This window comes from Acipenser ruthenus, chromosome 31 (genome assembly GCF_902713425.1).
Source record: "Acipenser ruthenus chromosome 31, fAciRut3.2 maternal haplotype, whole genome shotgun sequence".
Classification (NCBI taxonomy): Eukaryota; Metazoa; Chordata; class Actinopteri; order Acipenseriformes; family Acipenseridae; genus Acipenser; species Acipenser ruthenus.
The window spans coordinates 8,978,664-8,998,959 of record NC_081219.1 but is presented as its reverse complement, the minus strand read 5'-3'; the positions used below and the strand labels follow the sequence as shown (position 1 = coordinate 8,998,959).

At 38.1% G+C, this 20,296-nt stretch overlaps 2 protein-coding genes across 4 annotated transcripts in view; one reads left to right on the top strand and one right to left on the bottom strand.

Annotated features, from left to right (window-relative positions):
- LOC117396996 (hemicentin-1-like) overlaps nt 1-2,517 on the top strand; it is a 47,465-nt gene extending 44,948 nt beyond the window's left edge. For both annotated transcript variants that reach the window (XM_034909247.2, XM_059005537.1), the window contains one exon: nt 155-2,517. In XM_034909247.2, coding sequence (XP_034765138.2) covers nt 155-174 — 20 coding nt within the window. In that variant the 3' untranslated portion in view covers nt 175-2,517. The remainder of the gene's footprint in view (nt 1-154) is intronic.
- Nucleotides 2,518-4,272: 1,755 nt separating this feature from the next.
- The window catches only part of LOC117964719 (prostaglandin G/H synthase 1-like), a 36,086-nt gene continuing 20,062 nt past the window's right edge, over nt 4,273-20,296 (bottom strand). Inside the window, exons 5-11 of one of the 2 annotated variants that reach the window (XM_059005539.1) lie at nt 19,153-19,296; nt 14,601-14,782; nt 13,387-13,470; nt 11,356-11,602; nt 9,754-10,040; nt 8,260-8,407; nt 4,273-6,286 (exon numbers count right to left, since the gene is read on the bottom strand). In XM_059005539.1, the coding sequence (XP_058861522.1) occupies nt 5,931-6,286; nt 8,260-8,407; nt 9,754-10,040; nt 11,356-11,602; nt 13,387-13,470; nt 14,601-14,782; nt 19,153-19,296 (1,448 nt within the window). In that variant the 3' untranslated portion in view covers nt 4,273-5,930. Of the gene's footprint in view, nt 6,290-8,259; nt 8,408-9,753; nt 10,041-11,355; nt 11,603-13,386; nt 13,471-14,600; nt 14,783-19,152; nt 19,297-20,296 lie in introns of both variants that reach the window. The other variant, XM_059005538.1, reaches the window with a different exon arrangement.

Here is a 20,296-nt window from a genome sequence, read left to right as displayed (position 1 = left end):
TATTAGTATCCAACAATCATTTTCCTTTCTAGTTTATACGTGTGGTTGCTGCAGTTCTGTCAGGTTTTGTAGCATTGCCTTGTGTTCAGCTGATGTGCGAGAAAGAGTTAAGACATCCCTTTAAGTTAAAAGTAACACTCTCTTATTTGTTTAGTGCAAAGAACCTGCTTATAAGAGTACAGAAGACCTGGGCTGGAGAATAAGTATGTGTTGAAGATAGAAAATGGACAGATCAATTTCAAAACCAAGATAGAATAACCTGTAAGAGGACTCTTGTTCAGCAATAGAAGATCAGGAATTCATCAGGACCAATCAGGATGGATCAAATGTACTGGTACCAGCATGTTGGGGTCTATGTTAATGATCATCACATCTAGTTAACTTTATTTTAATACTGCTGGTGTTTTCCCCCAGAGTGGTGCTTTGTTAATATCACAGAAGAGACAACACAGCTGACATAGATACCAGTATTTTTTTTTTAGATGATACACGGTTTAGATCATTAAAAAGACTTTAATATTATCAAGAAAGCATAGATACATTCTTTACTATCATTGCCTTAAATATCATTAGATTGTATTATACCTTTGGAGACAGTTTTCACATGCATTTTAAACTGTTTTCACAATTTAAACCTTATTAGGAACCACAAAAAAAAATTCACGTAAGTCTGTCTAAAGCCTCAGTGTATGTGTCAGAGCCCAACACATTTCCACAGTCATTCTGCATTTACTCCTGATTAATTGCAGTGGGTAAGCGACAGGCATTTCATATTGTGTTCATTAGAAAAAAATTTAATGGGAGTTTAATCAGTGGTGTGCACATAGGATTGTTTGAAATCTGAAAGCGTTTAAGTGGGTAGCACAGTACATGCCAACAGTAGCATAGTTCATTAGCACTGACCTGTGTTGACCTGCATTATCGCACCACAAACTGACTTCAGCAATTATACCAAAGCAATCTCTAAAGCTTCATTACTTAAACTCATTCTGTATGTATATTGGCAAAGCACCTCAGTACTGCAGTGGAGACAGGAAGTCAAAGCTCTCAAGTTTGCGTGCAAAATTTAGTACGGTGATTTTTAAGGCACACCCAAATTATTTTAAATTACGATTTCTTTTAAAACGTTCCTTTTTTTGTCATTTGCTTAAACAGGTCAGCATATATTTACTGGCTTTTCAGTATCCATTGCATTAGCTGTAACCAGATAAGACAGCTGAAATGATTAAGCATGTTTTGTTTTATATACAAATCTCAAAAGCTTTACAGCAATCTGGCAAAGTCTGGTAAAAGCTACACTCTCAAACGTCATGAAACTTTTGGTTATGAGTAAACAAAACAGATAAGGGCCAGTCATACATAAAAATTACAGCTGAAAATCTTGTGAGCTTTAGAAAATCCTTTTTAAAGCACATTTACAAGAATGAAGGAAATTCCAAGTCAACAGCATTTCTTAATAAACAGCCAGATTAACTTCTATAGTAAATCATGCAACAAAGCAATCTTGTGTTGCTTTTTGCATGATACGTAAGAATATGTCAGTAGACAGCTTTCTCAGAGATTTGCATCACTTTGTTTGCTTAAAAGTTCTGTTCATGTCAGATAAAACCTAGGATCTGGTACATTAGGAACAATATTAAACAGAGACCAATCTCACTGGTAAGATCTGATGAAGATTGCATTCTTAAGAAACATGCTCTGTTAATACAGTACATCCTATTAAGTAGATGCCTGCATTATGTATTTTAGCACTATGACAGTATTTTGAATATTTAACCTAACAGTGTCTGAAATATAGTCAGACAAAAGTTAACACTGTCATATATGCCAGAAGTATCAAACATGAATGACATCCAAGATACTATCAAAAGAATCCTCAATGCTTGCCATCTAGTTTTGTCTGTAATTTCAGGGAAAACTCAAAAGGAAAGTGAAATAGACGAATGTTTCGACTGTAGTATTAGTGCTGTATTATACGTGTGGCTCATTCTGGGGTATTTTGCACAAAATGTATATAATAAGTGACTGAACAAATTATATAAATATCATACACATTGGTTTAAGTGTCTTTCACTCTCACCAGGAAAGCGATATATATATATATATATATATATATATATATATATATATATATATATATATATATATATAACAGGGATTCTTGTTGTAGATGGCAGGTTTATTTTTTCTTTTGTGTATTATGACAAAGTTCTCATTCTGTTTTCGTAGCTCATAGGTTATCAAGGAACACTAAACAATTAAAATAGAAAAAATATTATATGTATTTTCAACATTAAAAAAACATGTTTATCTCAGCACTGATGCATTTGAAAAGCTTTATTTATACACGCAACAACTAAAATACGCAAGATGCCGGCAATTTCATTTGGAACATTTGCTTAGACCTTTTTATTTATACAAAAATACACAATTGAACAGTACATTTAAATGTATTCCTAAACAGACGAACAATAGACTCTCTCTGATCTATGATAATGCTGTGGTCTTATATTGCCTTGCAAAGATGGTTTTGTAAAATTTAATAAAAAGTATTTAATCAAAAGTACAAATAAAAAAAAAATGTTGGAATTGTTTGTCAAAATGGTACTAGTGTATTTTCAAGTTTATGCTATTTTACAATTAAGGATTAATACGTAATTTGTTTAATAGGGTTGCTTTATAAAGAGATCTTTCTCTGAATTTATACTTATGTGGTATTTTAAAAATGTAACACACTTTTGTTACATCGTAACACTATTCCTTAAAGCAGTAAGCATTGGATATTTTTTACAGATTATAGGAAAATGAATTATGGTATAGTATTACATTCCCATTTTACAGTAAGTACAGTGGGTGTTTTCAGTAAAAGGATTTACTGTACACTATGTAAAGAGTACTGACTAGGACCGCTCCTCAAACTCGGCACTCATTTTGATTTACTGTGCATAAGAATTGAACTGGTGCTCCTACAACCTGGAGCACATGAAGTATACCTACAGTGTGGTGGCAAGATAAATGGACTTCCTCAGAATCAAAGTGAAAATGAAATCTGCAACTAAATGACCTACAGCAATATAATAAGGAACCCTAGAGTTTTACTCTGGGAGAGTATTAAATACAGTGTGTGGTTGATACAGCCAGGTGTTGGGTACAGGGCTCCTGTGTTTCAATCCCAACACCTGCCACTGTGTTTATGGATGATGGTGCACCAGCACACAGAGCACGTTCAGTCAGTGGAAAGAGACAAGTCAATGGATGTCAGCCTGGAAATGTTCACCCAGCACAGCAGTTTTCCAACCCTGAAAGATGCCCTTGGATGATATACACCATGAGACGCCTGCCACTCTCATTTAAGGGAAGTCTGGTAGGGTCGGTTTCACACAAGCTTAAAGGACAATCCACATGGTATTAACAGATCCCAGGGATGTTGTCTATTTTCAGGCACAATACACATATCAATATTTCCTTTAGTCATGTCTCTACTGGAATTCACCTTACATCATTGCAGATGTTTGGGGCATGGCTTTGTAAGTCTAACCGACTGAACATTGTGTACAACATTTGAAGATAATACCTCGTTTTATTCTCATTCCAGTCCTGTTAGGTTGAGTTTGAGGACATGGCTGATGGCCCATTTTTCGCCTCTAATGATTGAGGACTGTTTTAGCATATTGAGTAAGAATTCATTCTTTCTCAAGATGCTAACTTCAATTGATCTTTATCTTCTAAAGACATTTTCCTCCTGTTCCCTTTATCTGCTTGTGCAACTGTTGCGTAAGTCACCAAATATGTTTATAGATACATACAACGGCACAGGTTCAATACTTTCTGCAAAATCAAGTTTTCTTTTCCATGCAGGTAGGGTGGTAATGGTAAATAGTCAACTTTCGAAAAGCTTATATTGGATTATTATTTCTTGTTGGGGGTTCCAATGCTTTTCAATAGGTCATTATACCCTAGCGAGACACAATTTTTACATTTCACAGCTGCAGATTCAAACTGGCCTGTTTTGGCAGGGGTTTGGGGTACTGAATGTATTATGAATGGTGAATTATGTCACTTTGCAGTAGGATTCTGGGAGGTGTCTAACTCAAGGCAGAGAGCCAGGACTGTACATGCACAAACTGAATATTATCTGAATGAGACTTCCCATTTAAAATATGTACTGTATATAGGACTGACAGTTCGGTACTCTTCTGTAACCACACTGTGCTATTAATGAACACACAACTTTCTTTAAAAACAGCAGGGCAACTTTATTTAAAAAAAAAAAAAAAAAAAAAAAAGTACAGGTTACTACATTCCCTTGCAATAGTGTAAGAACCTAAGAACATCCGAAAAGTCTGGAACAAGAAAAGGCCATTCATCCCTTGTTAGCACACCCTTTTCCACTACCGGGGGGGGGGGGGGGGGGGGGGGGTTGGGGAACTAATTTAAAAGCACAGAATCTAGTCTTTTTTTTCCAGTGTTTTAGATCCTACTACTTCACATGGTAGGCTACTCCATGCGTTTAGAACTTTCTGTGTAATAAAGTGATTCCTGCCTTCTGTTCTAAACTTACTTTTTGCCTTTTAGATTGCCTCCCCAGATTGGCGAGATACTTTTAAATGATGACTCCACTATAACCCCAGGACCCTTTTCATCCCATATTTCCACCCCGTTCATATAGAAGTATAACATACATAAGTATAACATAGATTATTACACCAATTATGCAATACTTTACATTTCTTAACATTCAGATTAATTTGCCACACGTTTGCCCAGTTACAGAGCAGGTCCAAATCCCTTTGAATTAGCTGGGCTTCCACTGCTCCCCCAAGCTTGGTCTCACCTGCAAGTTTTACAATCTGGTCCAAGTCATTTATATAAATGAGGAACAGTAAGAGTCCAAGTACAGACCCTTGTGGTACCCCACTAAATACCACCCCCCCCCCCCCCCATTTACACCTCTCACAATTACTCCCTTTGTATCCAGTTCTGTAAACAATTACATGTCCTCCCCTGTATTGCTGCTGATTTTAGTTTACGTATAAGTCATTCATGTGGGACTTTGCCAAAGGCTTTTTAAAAATATATACATTCTGTTACAAGCATTGCCATCACCTACATTAGCTGTAACAAAAAAAAGAAAGCCAATCTCTCACTCTTTTTTATTAGGCACATGAGTAACACGAAGTGGCAATAGATACCCACAAGTTCAAATTTACTGTTAAAATTCTCCAGCTGAAACAACACTAATCCCTCTCTCACTGTGCTTGTTTAAACTCATTATGAGGCAGGGTCTTTAGCAGCTGTCTGGTTTACTAATCTTTTTCCAGGTTTTCTCTAATTAAGCTACCTTTGTGTTTGTTGCAATGCATCGCTGGAATGCAGTGGAGCTACCGATAGCAGCATTCCTCTCTTAAAAAGCTTGGTTTCTTTCACTTAGGAAGGCTAATATTAGACACACAAAGCCTATAAGCCATGTGTTGTATCGTCACTTAACCATCCTCTTTGGAAGTTGTGGTCCGGATTTTGCCTTATTAGTGGAAGGAGTCAAACTGGCAGTGACTTGACTCTGTGCTTCACCTGTATCATGTGCTGAGCAAGGTTCAGTGGTGGCTTCTTTATCTTAGATTTATTGCATCATCAATTTGAAAAAGTCAAGTGCACTTCACTATTAGAGGTGGGTAGATCATTCCTATTGTTAGGTTCTGTTCTGGATTTGGGAAACAGTGGTGGCTAACTGGGCACTGGAATACACAATGGTCTCATCTTTGCACTGTCAAAAAGAGAAATTTCCAGCTGCTTGTACTGTACAGTTATAGTATTGTAGAATTGGACATACATTGACCTCCTTTTAATTTAAATTGTTGGAATGTAAAATCATTTTTAGTTCTTTACTGTAAACCACGACTTAAATATTGAAAACCTCCTAATTTTCAATGTTAGAGTTCTGTGGATGGTTTTTTTATAATTCCATCGTCTTCTGAATTCACGATAGGGACATGAAAGTTTACATATGGACACCTCTTTGTGTTCAGGCACACTAGGTTCTTAAGAGAAGCTGTATTGACAATATCAAATCCGGTTTTTCCACCAAATGTGCTCGGCTTCCAGTACTCTGGAGAGCAAATGGGGTTTCCCAGCAGACCTTTCAGAGAAAAGGGAGCTCCCATCTCAACCATGCTTTCCCCAAAGATAGCTCCAGGGCGGGGACTCTCCAGCATCAAGCCAGGGTAGAATTCAAGGGCATCAATATCTCCGTAAAGCTCCTCCAATTCCTTTGCCAACTCCTCATCACCTCCTCAGATGCAGAAATGAAGAAGGTAAGTTAACCATACAGTGTATGTTAGTGACATACTAAACCCCATGACACATTTAAATTAGTATTAATGCCCGACGCAGCTGTCATTACCTACATCATTATTATTATTATTATTATTATTATATGTATTTATTTATTTGGCAGACACCTGACCTTGGCTGCAGTTAGCACTTAACAGAAGACAAGGCCAATTATCAATTATCTAATGCTATTATAAACATAAGAAATGTTTTGTGTATGAAGACAGTATTTTAGGGTATATATGTGGACTGGGTCGCTAAGGCAGTTTGAAATTGAAGTGGCTGTTTAAAGTGGATGTAAAGATTTTAAAGTCCTGTTAACTTTCAGAGGGCCAAGACAAACTGTTTTAGAATTTTTTTTTTTTTTTACGGTTGGGTAGGGAATAGATTTTAAAAATGCAGAGCAATATCTTTGTTGTACATTCTGTATGCATACTGTAGCTTAAACAATTCTCAATATCGCTTTAGGATATTTGCATAGAACTAAATTAAAAAAAGATCAATTTCCCACACCAGCAGCCAGGCAGTGAAAACAGGGGCCAGAACAAAACTGACAGCTGGGACAGCACAGGATGTGTAAATGTGTCCTTGCCAAATTCCACAAACACTGCGTTCACTCTTCCTACTAAAATTCATAAACAAGTATTACATTATTAAAATATGTGGGTCTCTGTAATTGTGCCAGGTATTAAAGTAACAAAACATTGTAGCATAGTTTATCTAGCTATGAATACTGTATAGAGTAGCTAGTATATCCCCTTTAGGCACTGTTTATTTTATTTTTTTCTTTGTGGAGTTCGAGAAGTTGCCCTGACAGGACTTTGAAAAATCACATATGCATTATAAAACAGATCTATAGAAAGGAATCTTAACATGATACAATTCTGCACGGAGTGACTGAAGGGGATTTACAGCTATGGCCAAAAGTTTTGCATCACCTAGAATTTTTGAATTGAGAATTAAAAAAAAAAAAAAAAAACAACTTTGTTTCATTCAACTTTATGAAGCACAATTAGTTAATTCTATAGGGTGATGCAACACTTTTGGTCATAGCTGTACAGTATATACAATATACCATATAAAGCAATTCCTCAGATATAATACATTCTAAATGGGAACCTTATAAGAATCTATTTGATCGACCTATATCCTGCCTTGGTAAACCACAGCTAGATTTCTTTTAGAGCATTTTACAGCAAAAGCCAATCCACCTAAATTGCATCTACCTGTTAATTTAAAAGGTAGGAAACTGTTCTCATTCATTTCGACATACAAATTGGTATTCTATAGTTTTACCAACAATACTCTCCTGGTATGGGTGGGGTGAGGAGAGGCGATCTATGGGGGTGTCTGTCTGTCCGTGCATCTGGCAAACCGCTTATCTCATTGTCATGAAACTTGGTAACACAATTCTTTAGTTTATGTTATTGAGAATGCCACATTTTGATGTGATTTCACATTTCATTGCTAATTCCTATTCTACACTATTTTGCAATACTGCTGATGTATGTAATGGATATCAACTTTTTCTTCACACTGAATTTACAGCCGTGGCGAAAGACTTGTTTAGCATTCAGTTGAATTTGCTTTCCCAATGGCGTTCCTGGTGCCTTGATGTCAGTATGTGTCTGCAACCCCTCACACAAGCAATGCACCTCATACCGGGTATTACATTGTGTAAAATCAGGCATTCAGGAGAGGTTTGTGCAGTCCAATCCCAAGGTAAAACCCAGAAAAATGTCAGTGTGTACTTGACGTAGTTAAATACTAACTGTCTGTATGAATATTAACAGCCCAGATACAGAAATTCACTTAAAAAGCCTTCCATCTGCAATTATACTTTCCAGACTGCATGCAATCTGTAAAACATACTGTCGATCCCCTGAGCACAATAAATCACATGCGGTTGTGTTTGAAAGCGGCTCTTACCCACAAATTCCAGGAATGTTTTGTAAGGCTTCAGATGGAATCTCTTCCGGTATTCATTAAAGGGCTGTAGTCTCAGTTTGCGTGACTCCTCGATGACCCCTGCAGCGACTTTCAGAACATGCGGGTTGATATTGTGCCCACCACCAATCTGAAACACACAATTCCACACTGACTGGGCTGGCAAACGAACACTCTCATCAGGGCTTGCCTTGTCAGCAGCCCTGTGTTAGCCATCTCCTCAGGAGGCATGCTGTCAGGCCTAGGATGGTTTCTCTGCAAGAGTTGTGTGATGCCTACACTCTCCAGTGTCATAGCATCCTTGTATAAGATTTTTTAGACAACTGCTGCTTGAATGCTGCCAGAACACAAAGTATTATCCGTTTTAGTTCAGGTTAATTGAGGATGCAGTTGGACACTAACATTTTTCTCTGGCTGTTGCTAGGGTAAGTGTGGCCCGCTTGCTGTGAATAGGCCCCTGCTGAATGCCTGGAAAAGATGAAAAGCTGTTTCGCACTTCGTCCCAATGTTTCTGTAAACATAGAGAGGGGACAACATTTCCTCAACAGCTATAAAGTTATAGGTCTATTTAAAATGAAACGCTATGAAATAAGTCTACAGTGTTTAATGTTACTTTGCTTGCATAAGTCCTACTTTTTGAAGAGACAATGTTATGTTATAAAAAGAGAAGCGCACAACCTGAGAGTACTCAGACTGAATTATCATTACATTAACCTCCTTCATTTAAAAAATAAATAAAAAGGGGCTTTCTGCTTTCAAACAAGAAGAGTAACGCTTGAGAAATGTCCCCTCTTCATAATTTTTTTTTTTTTTAAATGCTAGCCAACACAGCAGTCCTTTGTAAAACTGCAAGTCGTTCCTTAGCTAAAGTAAATCTCTACCATGTTTTGATACAGCATGTGTATTTAGAAATCTTAGTGAATAAATACAGCTGGATTTAGTGGTGTACAGAAATTTACAGAACCCACTGCACGCTATCCATCGCGTTGCTATAACAATATACCATAGACATAATAAATCACTGGTTATCATGGCTATGACTGATACCTCCCAGACTGTTTCCAATATTTGACCAGCAATTTGCAAAAAGATTGACATTTTTTTTAGTAAAAACTATGACAAAATCCATGTTTCTATATACAAAGGGGTGATTCATAAACAGACCATATGTAAAACATATTTTTACCGTTTTGTTATAAACTTACAAGTAGACTTGGGCAACAGGAACACATACAGTGTTGGTGGACATATGGACTCATAAAGCCCTCTATGAAGTCCCCAGACATGCTAAAGCCACTCAACTGTATATTTGCAAAGTTTCATTCAAATTCCCTTGTGCCAAGCCCGCAGAACATGTTCTGCAATAATGTTGTTTATGCCTCACCCTGTATATCCGACAAGAGAAAACGAATATTTTGAGAACGCATGTGGAAAAGTGCCTTTGGCTTCTTCCTAAAAGCTGAGCAGATACATTACCCTCCCAGCAATCTGCTTAGAAAAGGCTTCAGCGAGAGTTTCCACCCCGTAATTGGTGATCATGGAGGTGTTGAAGAGGAAGTCTTTGTAACTGTACTCGTCCTTGTCAATGATGAAGGAGTCTGGCATTAGAGGATGCCAGTGGTAAAGCTGGTTGAATTCCACAGCGATGCGGTTCCTGTACTGAAACTGCACATCAAACAAGAGCTCAGGAGCAAACTTCAACTGCAAGTAGTACCCACTCAAGTGCTGCACATAATCTTCAATCACAATCTTGATGGTCTCTCCTGAAAAGGAATATATTCAAACTAATTACAACTGAAAAACCCAAAAACTATTTATTATTTCCAAAAGCCAGTACCCACATATTTAAAAATGTTGTTATCTTTTAGAAATGTTGAAAATATCTGCTCCTGTATATAAAACGCTAACAGAAGTCGCAAGCAATTCTATGTAAAGGGCAGTGTTGTGTGTAGCACTGCATTCATGGATTCTGATCCCTGTGGTGAAAATCTCTGTAAGCACACCTTTAGAAGTGCCAAGAGGTTCAGGCCCGTGCTTGTGGCGTGTGCCTCCACACTGTTACATATCAATCAATCAATCAATATTTATTTTATATAGCGCCTTTCATCGTGGACCACCATCACAAAGCGCTTTACAAGATAGTGAGGAACAATGCATAATACATTAAATACAGTGAAATACAGGGCATAGTACATTAAATACAACAGTAAAAAAATGCAAATACATTAAATATAGGCATAATACATTAAATAAAAGGCTAGGATGCCAATTCTAAACATTGTGGATGCGTGTGTCAAGCAGAATCATACGAATAAGATGGAGTGAAAACCCGGAAATAGCATTTAGACAACAGCTAATAACAGATATCAGGCTTAAAGCACATTAAAAGCAAGAGAGAACAAGTGGGTCTTGAGAGCTGATTTGAAGTGAGTGACTGTGAGAGCTACACGCACTAAAGCTGGGAGAGAGTTCCAGAGAGTCGGGGCCATGAAGCTAAAAGAGCGCTCTCCCAGTGTGGTGCACTTCTGCTTGGGTATAACCAGCAGGCTTGAGTCAGAGGACCTCAGCTTGCGTGCAGGGACATAGCGGGTCAGCAGGTTGGAGAGATACTCTGGACCTGTGTGATGAAGGGCCTTGTAGGCAAGCAGGAGAATTTTGAAAGTAATCCCATAAACACACAATATACAGAAACTGGAACGTTTTCAAATGTGCAGAATACAGAAGTTGTAGGTGGAAATTTCTCAAAAGATTGTCAAGTCAGTCTTTAGTGAATTCAATTAATAAATACGAGACACTCTTCCTACACCACGCTAACACCTATCCACAATGACCTTTCCTTTATTAAATCACCTGTACTGTATGTAAAGACCACTTGCAAAGAAAGACCTTATTTTTATAACATTTTTAATAACAGAAACAGTGGCAGGCCTAAATACCCACTTACAAACAATACTATATATGATAACTAATACTCAGTGGAATAAGATTCATAAAAAATGTGGTTTATACATTTTAGGGCACTGGTATTAAGATCATTAAAGGAGACACATCCATCTTTTAGCTCTGGCATGTTCTTACCTATGATGATAAGGCGTGTGGTCTGGAAGAGCTGCTCATCACTCCAGGTGGGGTGCTCTGCTTTCAGGATGTCACACACCCTGTTGTGCTCTCGAAGCCAAATAGTGGCGTACATGATCAGCCCTGGAAGCAGCCCATAAACTTCCTGACCAATGGCCAACTGGTTCTTCAAGGGAACATTGGGGGGGTAACTCATGTTGACCAGTGCTTCCGCCACTGTGGGTGGATACATATCCCCGTTCACAAGCTGGAGACAGGACAGAGCAACCAAACAGTTACACATCACACAGCTCTGAGGTCTGGTGAACCAATTACACACCTGAGGTTTCATTAACCCGCTGCACCACTTAGGCACGCACTTGCCGATTCTTCCTGAGCAACATCCGAAGAATCCGACCCTTCCTCACCAACTATGCTACCCAGCTCCTGGTCCAGGCCCTGGTACTCTCCCGCCTAGACTACTGCAACTCCCTCCTGGCTGGCCTCCCTGCGTCCGCCACCCGTCCGCTCCAGCTCATCCAGAACTCTGCTGCCCGCCTAGTGTTCTCTCTGCCTCGCTTCGCCCATGCTACTCCACTACTCCGCTCGCTCCACTGGCTCCCAATCACCGCTCGCATCCAGTTCAAGACTCTTGTACTAGCCTACAGATGCCTTGACCAGTCTGCACCCAGCTACCTCCAGACCCTCATCTCTCCCTACACCCCCACTCGACCTCTCCGCTCTGCCTGCACTAGAAGACTAGCTCTACCACCGCTACGCTCCCCTGCCTCCAAAGCCCGCTCGTTCTCCACCCTTGCTCCGCAGTGGTGGAATGACCTTCCTACAGATGTCAGGACTGCCCAGTCCCTGACCACTAACGGCGCCTCCTTAAGACTCACCTCTTCAAAGAGCACCTGTAGAACTCCTCTGTTTGTATCCTGGGACACTATCACCCTTCATGTAAATGTGCTTTATTTTGCTCTTATCAGCCCCTATTTTACTGCATTTAATCCTGTACTTCAGAATACTGTAATCTGCCAAGTTTTTAACCTGTAGTACTTTGTATTTAATCACATCCTGATGTAACTATCACTATTTAATCATATCCTGATGTAACTATCACTATTACCTGCTGTATTATTGAATTGTGGTTTGTCAAACTTGTACTTTACTTGAACAAAAGTTATTGTATTTCTTGCTCTTATTGTATTACTTGTATTGTAACGCTTGAAATGTTTTTGCTTACGATTGTAAGTCGCCCTGGATAAGGGCGTCTGCTAAGAAATAAATAATAATAATAATAATAATAATAATAATAACTTAGCATAAGTATTGTTCTTAATTTATAGAGGTAGGTGTACACACAACAATTTCATCAAATTTGAGCAAACGGTTCCCTAAATATAATCTATAAATATAAACAGATCAACCGTGACCTAGGTACACAGTATGTAGACTGGTAGAATCAGAGAATACAGCTGTGTACTAAATCTGAATCTGAAAGCATTTGGTCTCCATGATCCGCAAACAGTCCACTTAGCCAAGCGATTCAGAGAATACTGCTGTGTGACAAATGTTATTGACCGATATCCACTGAGCTTGAGGGATGAACTGTTATACAAATCCAGCCTGATGTGTTCTATCATACCCAAGAATGTGACTATGTAGATACATGGACAGCGTGATTTATGGAATTATTTTATTAGCTTTGAATGTTCTCTACCTTGACATATTAGTTTACATATTTCCAGAAGACTTGAATTTCAAATATGAGACTATTTGTTAACTTCAGGTCATTCATTTAAAGCGTCACTTAAAATTCTTTCTTTTTACCATCTTTCAGAATAACCCAGCCTGGTTCAAGTAAAACCCCATATAGAAAATACAGATAACCCAGTGAAATACAGGACCATGAAGACCCACGCCTCACTTATTCTAGTAAAGACACCATTAGATTGTACAGGTGTCTAAAAGCACTTTGAAATCAACTCTGTTCATTTCCATCGACAGCGCCAGATCAAACCAGTGTGATAACGCTGAATAGTTACTTACCTGATATTTCATCTTTCCATCTTTAAGGAGTCTAAGATTAAGCTGACGATCCAAGTTGTCTCCATATATATGTCCTGCATCCACCTGCAAAAATAATAATGTGTCAAATTGTAACAGTGCTGGACAAGCAGCTCTCTAGATGCATGTAAAGATGTAGTACACAGACACACACTGCCTGGCCTGTCTGTACAATTGCCATCTCCCTGGTGGAGGAATGTTCCCCTAGTATACCCTGGGTCCCTTGATGACTACAGAAAGCTGAATAAATGCCAAATCATACTTAAGCATTGTTGAGGTCCACCCACTTGTACCCTGATGGCAATGGCTATTTACAAGACAATAATACACCCATCCATTGTGCCAGAATCGTATGCAAATGATACCAAGAGCATGACAGAGACTTCAGACATCTTCCATGGCCACCACAACTCCCAGATCGCAATCCAATTCAGCATAATCGAGATAAACATGACGCATTCTTCATAAGAATTACCTGCCTACCTCTCTGCACCAGTTGAGAGAAATATTAATTACTGAATGGATTAACATCCTTCAAGTCACATTGTTTCAGGTCTTAATAAAGTGGCCTGGCATTCTACTAAAAGACAGATGTAAAGACACTTGTAAAAAAATTAAGTAAAACTGTGTTATTCATTGATTGAGTAATACTCAGTGCAGACAACACAGTAGAAATGATCCAATCTTTTTGACGTTTAATTGGCAGGCACATGCAACTGTACGGTTAGCGTGGTTTTATTTGCATTGAGCTGAAAGGATTAACTTTAATTTTCTAAACAAACCACAAACTGCTGCCCCCGGCATCTTTATAGGTATAATTACATTTAAGGTTGGATTCTCTTTAGTGGTGTATATTTTATGGTTTTTCTTTTCAAGTGGCTAAGTGAAACCATTATTTTGGACTGATGAAACTCTTGTCAAAACGAAATACAATAGAAAGAGCTGTACTGCAAAAATGTAAAACACCGCCCACTATAGCCATGGATTCAGAAGCAACTTCCAACACAGGGCCTACTACCAGCCTTCTATGAAAGCTGCTGTGAAATGTAAAGGGAGATGCAGCTTTTATATATTACACCAATCATTTCGCGGACAGTCCATTTACACAAAAGTGTATGCTATAAATGGCAGGTATTTCTGCTGTCCAAACCCCATGTGTAGATGCTAGTATGACAGTAAATTCTTGATGTCTGTACCCCATGGCCCAGAGCCTTTGTGAAGCCGAGCCCCATGCGGTTGTGAGTCTTGAAGAACTGATGGGTGAAGTGTTGGGCGAAGAAAGCAAACATTAAGTTGGTTCCTTGTGGGTCTGGAATGAACTTCTTTCTCAGCAGAAACTTCTCCACGATATACTTTGAATCTGGAAGTTTCACTTTCCCTGAAAAAAAAAAAAAGAAGAAAGCTTCACGGATAGATTCTCCAAGGTCTTTACTCCAAATCGTCATTACCACAATTTTGGTAGAAAGAATAGAAAATGTATCCAATAAAGTTAATTAAGTAGCTTGTAAAGCAGTCTTAAAATACTTCGAAAATACAAAAGAAATCCAATACCTCTTACCTAATATGTATTCCCATCATTTCTTAGATCTCAAATGTATGTTTTCTCCTTTTATACAATAAATGATGTTTGGTTAATCTTGTCAGAACTCAAAGATGTTATCAGGCTGTGCAAGTTGTAGCTCAGCTGTAAAATCTGCCAACTTTCCAGCCTATTCCTGAGAAATACAAGTTCCTAAACTCCAAACACCCAGTCTGCATTCTACAGTACATCTGAGGTAATCCAAGGGCATTACACTTCAGGGTTTTGCATGCATTTTGCAATACAGACTCCCATTGCACAGCAATATGAGCCATTCCTGTCTGTAGTGGGAGTTAATCATTCACACCCGAGCTAAAGGGAACTGTAGCGAGAAAAGGTTACAACCACCTGTCAGTCTAACAGGGTTTATAGCTAATATAATCATTCCAGATTAGTAGAGGGTGTACTGTTATTTGCTATGCAGGTGCATGCAATTTTGAAAGAAATGCATGTTATAGGAAACATGTGTTTTCAGATATCTGTTACCATACCAGGTTAAGAAAGCTATGACTTTCAGGTAGTCTGCTCCTTCCTATGGCATTTCACCATGTCTTCTGGGTCAATGCAAGTTATTGGATAAAGTATGTCAGTCAATAGGGGGAAAGCAGCTGGTTGGTTAATGACACGAAAGAAGGTGTTGAAGGTGTGGAGAGATTATGGTGTAACAGACTACCTAAAAGCAAGGCACCCAAACTGAGAGCTTCCTAATAATGATGAGACAAGAAGCTGCTTGATGAGATTCTGGGATCAATGAGCTACTAACAACCAAATGAGCAAGATGGGCCAAATGGCCTCCTCTCGTTTGTAAACTTTCTTATGTTCTTAAGATTTTCTTGCATGATCCACACAATCAAACTTGACCGAGAGAATCATAGAATACAGCTTTGTACCTAGTATGAAGGCACTATCTCAAAGTGTTATCATCTGGAAACCAAAAAGCCACAAGAACCCCATATGGCGGCCATAAAAGGTCATAGACAAAATTAAGGGTCCCAGTAGATTTTGCCTGATAAGTTTCCATAGCACTGAGATTATGAAGTAGCTAGCTGAAATGGTTTAGGAGAGATGATCTATCTCCACCTATGCATTGTGAAAATGTAAAATTTTACTCTTAAAAACGGTTTACTTGAAAAAACTCCACGAAGAGATTATGTTACAAAATGATAACAAATCAATTTTCTTATTTTAATTTATGACAAATCTCGCTTCTGCAAACAAAAATGGAATTCTGCTTAAGGAGCCATCTGTAAGTAGTGAATAAGATACACCAAAACATTAGCCAGGATTGCAGAGAGCTGAATACAGATGCTGCTTTTAAGTAAACACTTGCCATCAATCTGAACCACATATTGCACAGCCATCTGAACCCCAGTATAAACAAACGGCACTTTGTTTGAATCTATTAGAAAAACATGAACAGATAAGTCTTTTGAAAATAATCTTGTGTGACATACATATTCCTTCCATGGCTTGTATTTATATAAACCCCAGTGACTGTGCAGTCTCAACAATGATGTCTACACCATTGCCAGCTCTCCTCTTCCTTTGCTCTCCTTGCATTTTGTTACTTTTTGAAAACTCCCATTGTCATGCCCTTATAAAAGGTTACCACAGTAAATCTGAATGGTAATTTTGCAGTTCTGTCATGGTTATACTATGCATTTACCATGGCTTGCCATGTTTGTTTTTTTTTAAATATGCTTCACCATACCTCTTTGTACTTTATAAAGCTTACCTAATCTTGACCATGCTGTTGCTATGATTTAATATGGGAAACTTGCAGGCCTATAGAATTACTTGTACCAAATATTGCTCAGTGGTCTGATATGGTACTATGGTACTGGAATGGATGTCTAGTGTTTATTGTGACATCATTAATATGTCACAATATGAAAGTGGTACTGCACCACTCTACCAATGGCAGCCTTATACCATTGGGCGTGTTAAGTAAGCGAGCCGCTCAGAGGAAAAGAATCAATTTAAGGGCTTGCTCAGTTCCGCTCCTGCTGAGCCGCTCAGAGCGCTCCTGAGCATTTTTCATCAGTGATCAGAGGAAGCGCATGGAGATCGCCACCTGCAGGAAACAAGTGGAGGCGACAGACGGAATTGACAAATTTACTTTGTCACCGACGATGAATTCGACTTAATGAAAGTATGTAGTAACACATAAGATGGTAAAAATTAGTGTTTTCAAATGATCATTTAATTAATTTAATTTTTCTAAATTTAGCGCTGTTTTATAGTTATTTATATAGCATTGTTTTATAGTTATCAATATATTATTATTTTTAGTAGTATTCATATTATTATTCATTTTCAGATCAATCCTATGCAATGTCGGTATTAAACACAGCCAGAGATGAGACTCGGTCCAAACAGAGCACCGAGCTCAGTGAGGTACCGGGATCGGGGCACAGTAACTTCACACAGGGCAAGATGCTTTTTATTTATCTCTTTACATACTGTATGGGGATTTGGATGATTTAAAATGTAGCATCTTGGCATATTAAGATTGATCGGTCATTACATTGTAATTTGTCAGTGGGAGTAAAATACCAGCACAATTAAGATTCCTTTTAATTTGAAAGAACTTACAAAACTGTATCCGACAATAATAAAACCGCGAGAGGAAAAAAAAAAAAAAAAAGTGGGAACATTCTTGGTAGGGATCCTGCAATAACACCAGCTGCTGTGTTTGAGACGATGCTGCTGCAGCAAAAAACAAATCCTTCAGCCGCAGAAGCATCTCCTCCAGTACCATCTACATCTACATCAGTATCACCCAAAACCCCCTCAAATTCTACAACAAAGAGACCATCACAGAGGAGTAGCGCACCATCAAGGTTTAAGAAATACGCTAATGAAATAAAAGAGGACAGAGACCAGAAATGTAATAAATTAATAGAAATAGGTAATTAACAATTGTATGCATTAAAGGAAAGGAATAATTTGCTGAGGGAATTTACCCAAATGTTGAAGGATAACCTTAAGAAATAGGGTTGGGTTTTGTGGTTTTATTTTATAATAATAATAATAATAATAATAATAATAATAATAATAATAATAAATTACAGTGCTCCTCACACCAAGATGCCTCAAGCCCTGTGCAATGTGATGTCCAAGAGTGACACATTTTGGCACCAAGCATTGTAAAGTGGTAATATATGTGTTGATAATAATCTGTAATCGTATATATGAAACTAACAGAATTTGTTAAGAAAATTAATGAAATTCATACATTTATCATTTGTGTGTGTTTTTTTTTATAGATACTGTCTTTGTTTACTTCTATTCTTAGACAATAAATTCTAAATACCAGTATCTTAGAAACAAACATAGAAATCAATTGCAGCACGGTAGTCTAGCTGTAAACAAAAGCGATGGTGTAGGCATTTAAAAAATCATTCTTTTATTCAAATCAAACTTCTAAAAAGGCTACTTGTGATGGATTTGGGTTGTTACCGTGGCTGAAGCAGGCACAGAGACAGAGACGCGGTTTGAACAGGCGCGCAGTATTTATTTACAAGACACAAACACCACTTGCGTACAATACCAACCATGGTAAGGTACGGAGTATATATGCCGAGCGTATTAAAAGGCAAAAATAAACACATTTACAAACAAATCAAATGTGCCGTGAAAATGGCGTGCGCCATTCCTCTAAATTCAGCTCCGTGTGCTTTCTGAGCGTTCTCACTCCGAGCGCCTCAGTTACTTAACGCCCCACTGTTACTACAGTTGCACAACCAGCACTTCGCAATATTGGTTTTAGTTAAATTGTGCAAGGAGAAGAGACAGAAACCAGACATATCTTAAGGATAGGTGCTACCGAAAGATTGCAGCCCCGAGCTCCAATCTACAAATCACTAAACTTCCTGCAACCTGATTGCATTGCAGATTGCACAATATCATCTTAAAAAGGCTGAGTCAGACACCAAACTGCAGGATTATAATCTGCAATAGTTTACAACAGAAGTGGAATAAGTGCCATGTAATTAAACTGGGCATTAGAAAATGACTGTAATTCAGCCCCATTCTATTGCGGGATAGAACAGGAGTTTGGCTTTATTTCAGCCGAGACGCTAAAAGCAGACAGGAAAAGAAAAAAGAAAGTCAAAGTAATAGGAGTTGAAACATCATTTATAGCCAGTAAAATTGGCATGCCTTACCTTTAGTTCCCATAGGTGTGGGGCAATCCTCTGGCACAGGTGGCAGGAGTCGGGTGTAGTAGGTCACATTGGAATAGGATTCCCAATTGATGTATCCATAAGCCGAGTTGTATGTTGGGGGGCTAGGAATCAGATTAGCTCTTGCTGTAATAAATACATATTTTTATTGTGTGCAACATGTACTGAACAGCTAAACCAGAAAGGCTCGTCATACTTTAAATGTTACAGTCCTACAGTTTTTTCCTGTCCCCTTACTTTTTTTTTCTGATGTTTGTAATTGTTATTTTTTATTTCTTTTTTTAGGTGTGTCAAGGTGCTTTCAGGAGCTTCAGGAGCTGCTCTTTAGTTCTAGTTCAGATATATGTAGGCAAGCTAGACCTGCCAAAGTGTCATTTTTAGAAGTAAGAAAATGACATTAGGCTGCATTCACACTGGGTCAGTTTCAAATGGACTCGTTTTGTCGGAAATAATGTATCAATTTGCTTGCTGTTCACACTTATCTGCGAGCAAAGGGACCAAGTTCATTTGGATGTGAGCTAAAGTTATTTTTTTTTGGTCCTTTTCCATTGTTTTCCAGGACCGAGTTCTTTGTGTTCACAATGGAGTTTGCAAGTGCACTCAGCTGGTTACAGTATCTCCTGCAAGGTATGTTCAAAGATGGCAGCATTTACTGCTCCGTTATTTTTATTTTCCCCCTTCAGCTCACCGACGCCGTAGCAACGCTGAAGCCGTTATAATAACACAATAATAGTTTACACATTAAATATCAGGTGTATTTATTGCAGATCATAACAACTTCTTATTTTCTGTATATTGTCATTTAATCAAAACATGTTAAATATTCAAAAAGAGATTAAAAAAATTATTACCTTATTACCATTTAAACATGTGATATACACATAATCAGAATGATTAAACAAATAATCCATTTTATTTTTTAATGGTGCTAACACAACCTAATAAATTATTCTGTTATTAACTTGCTGAGCACACCGTTTTGTACTTAAAATAAATTTTAAAAATAAATAAAAGATTGATACAATAACAAAACCGGGACGATTACAATTTTCGAAACGGGAAAAAAATGAAGGCTGAAAACTGAGACCGAGTGCGGACCAAACCCTCTAAACTGACCCAGTGTGAA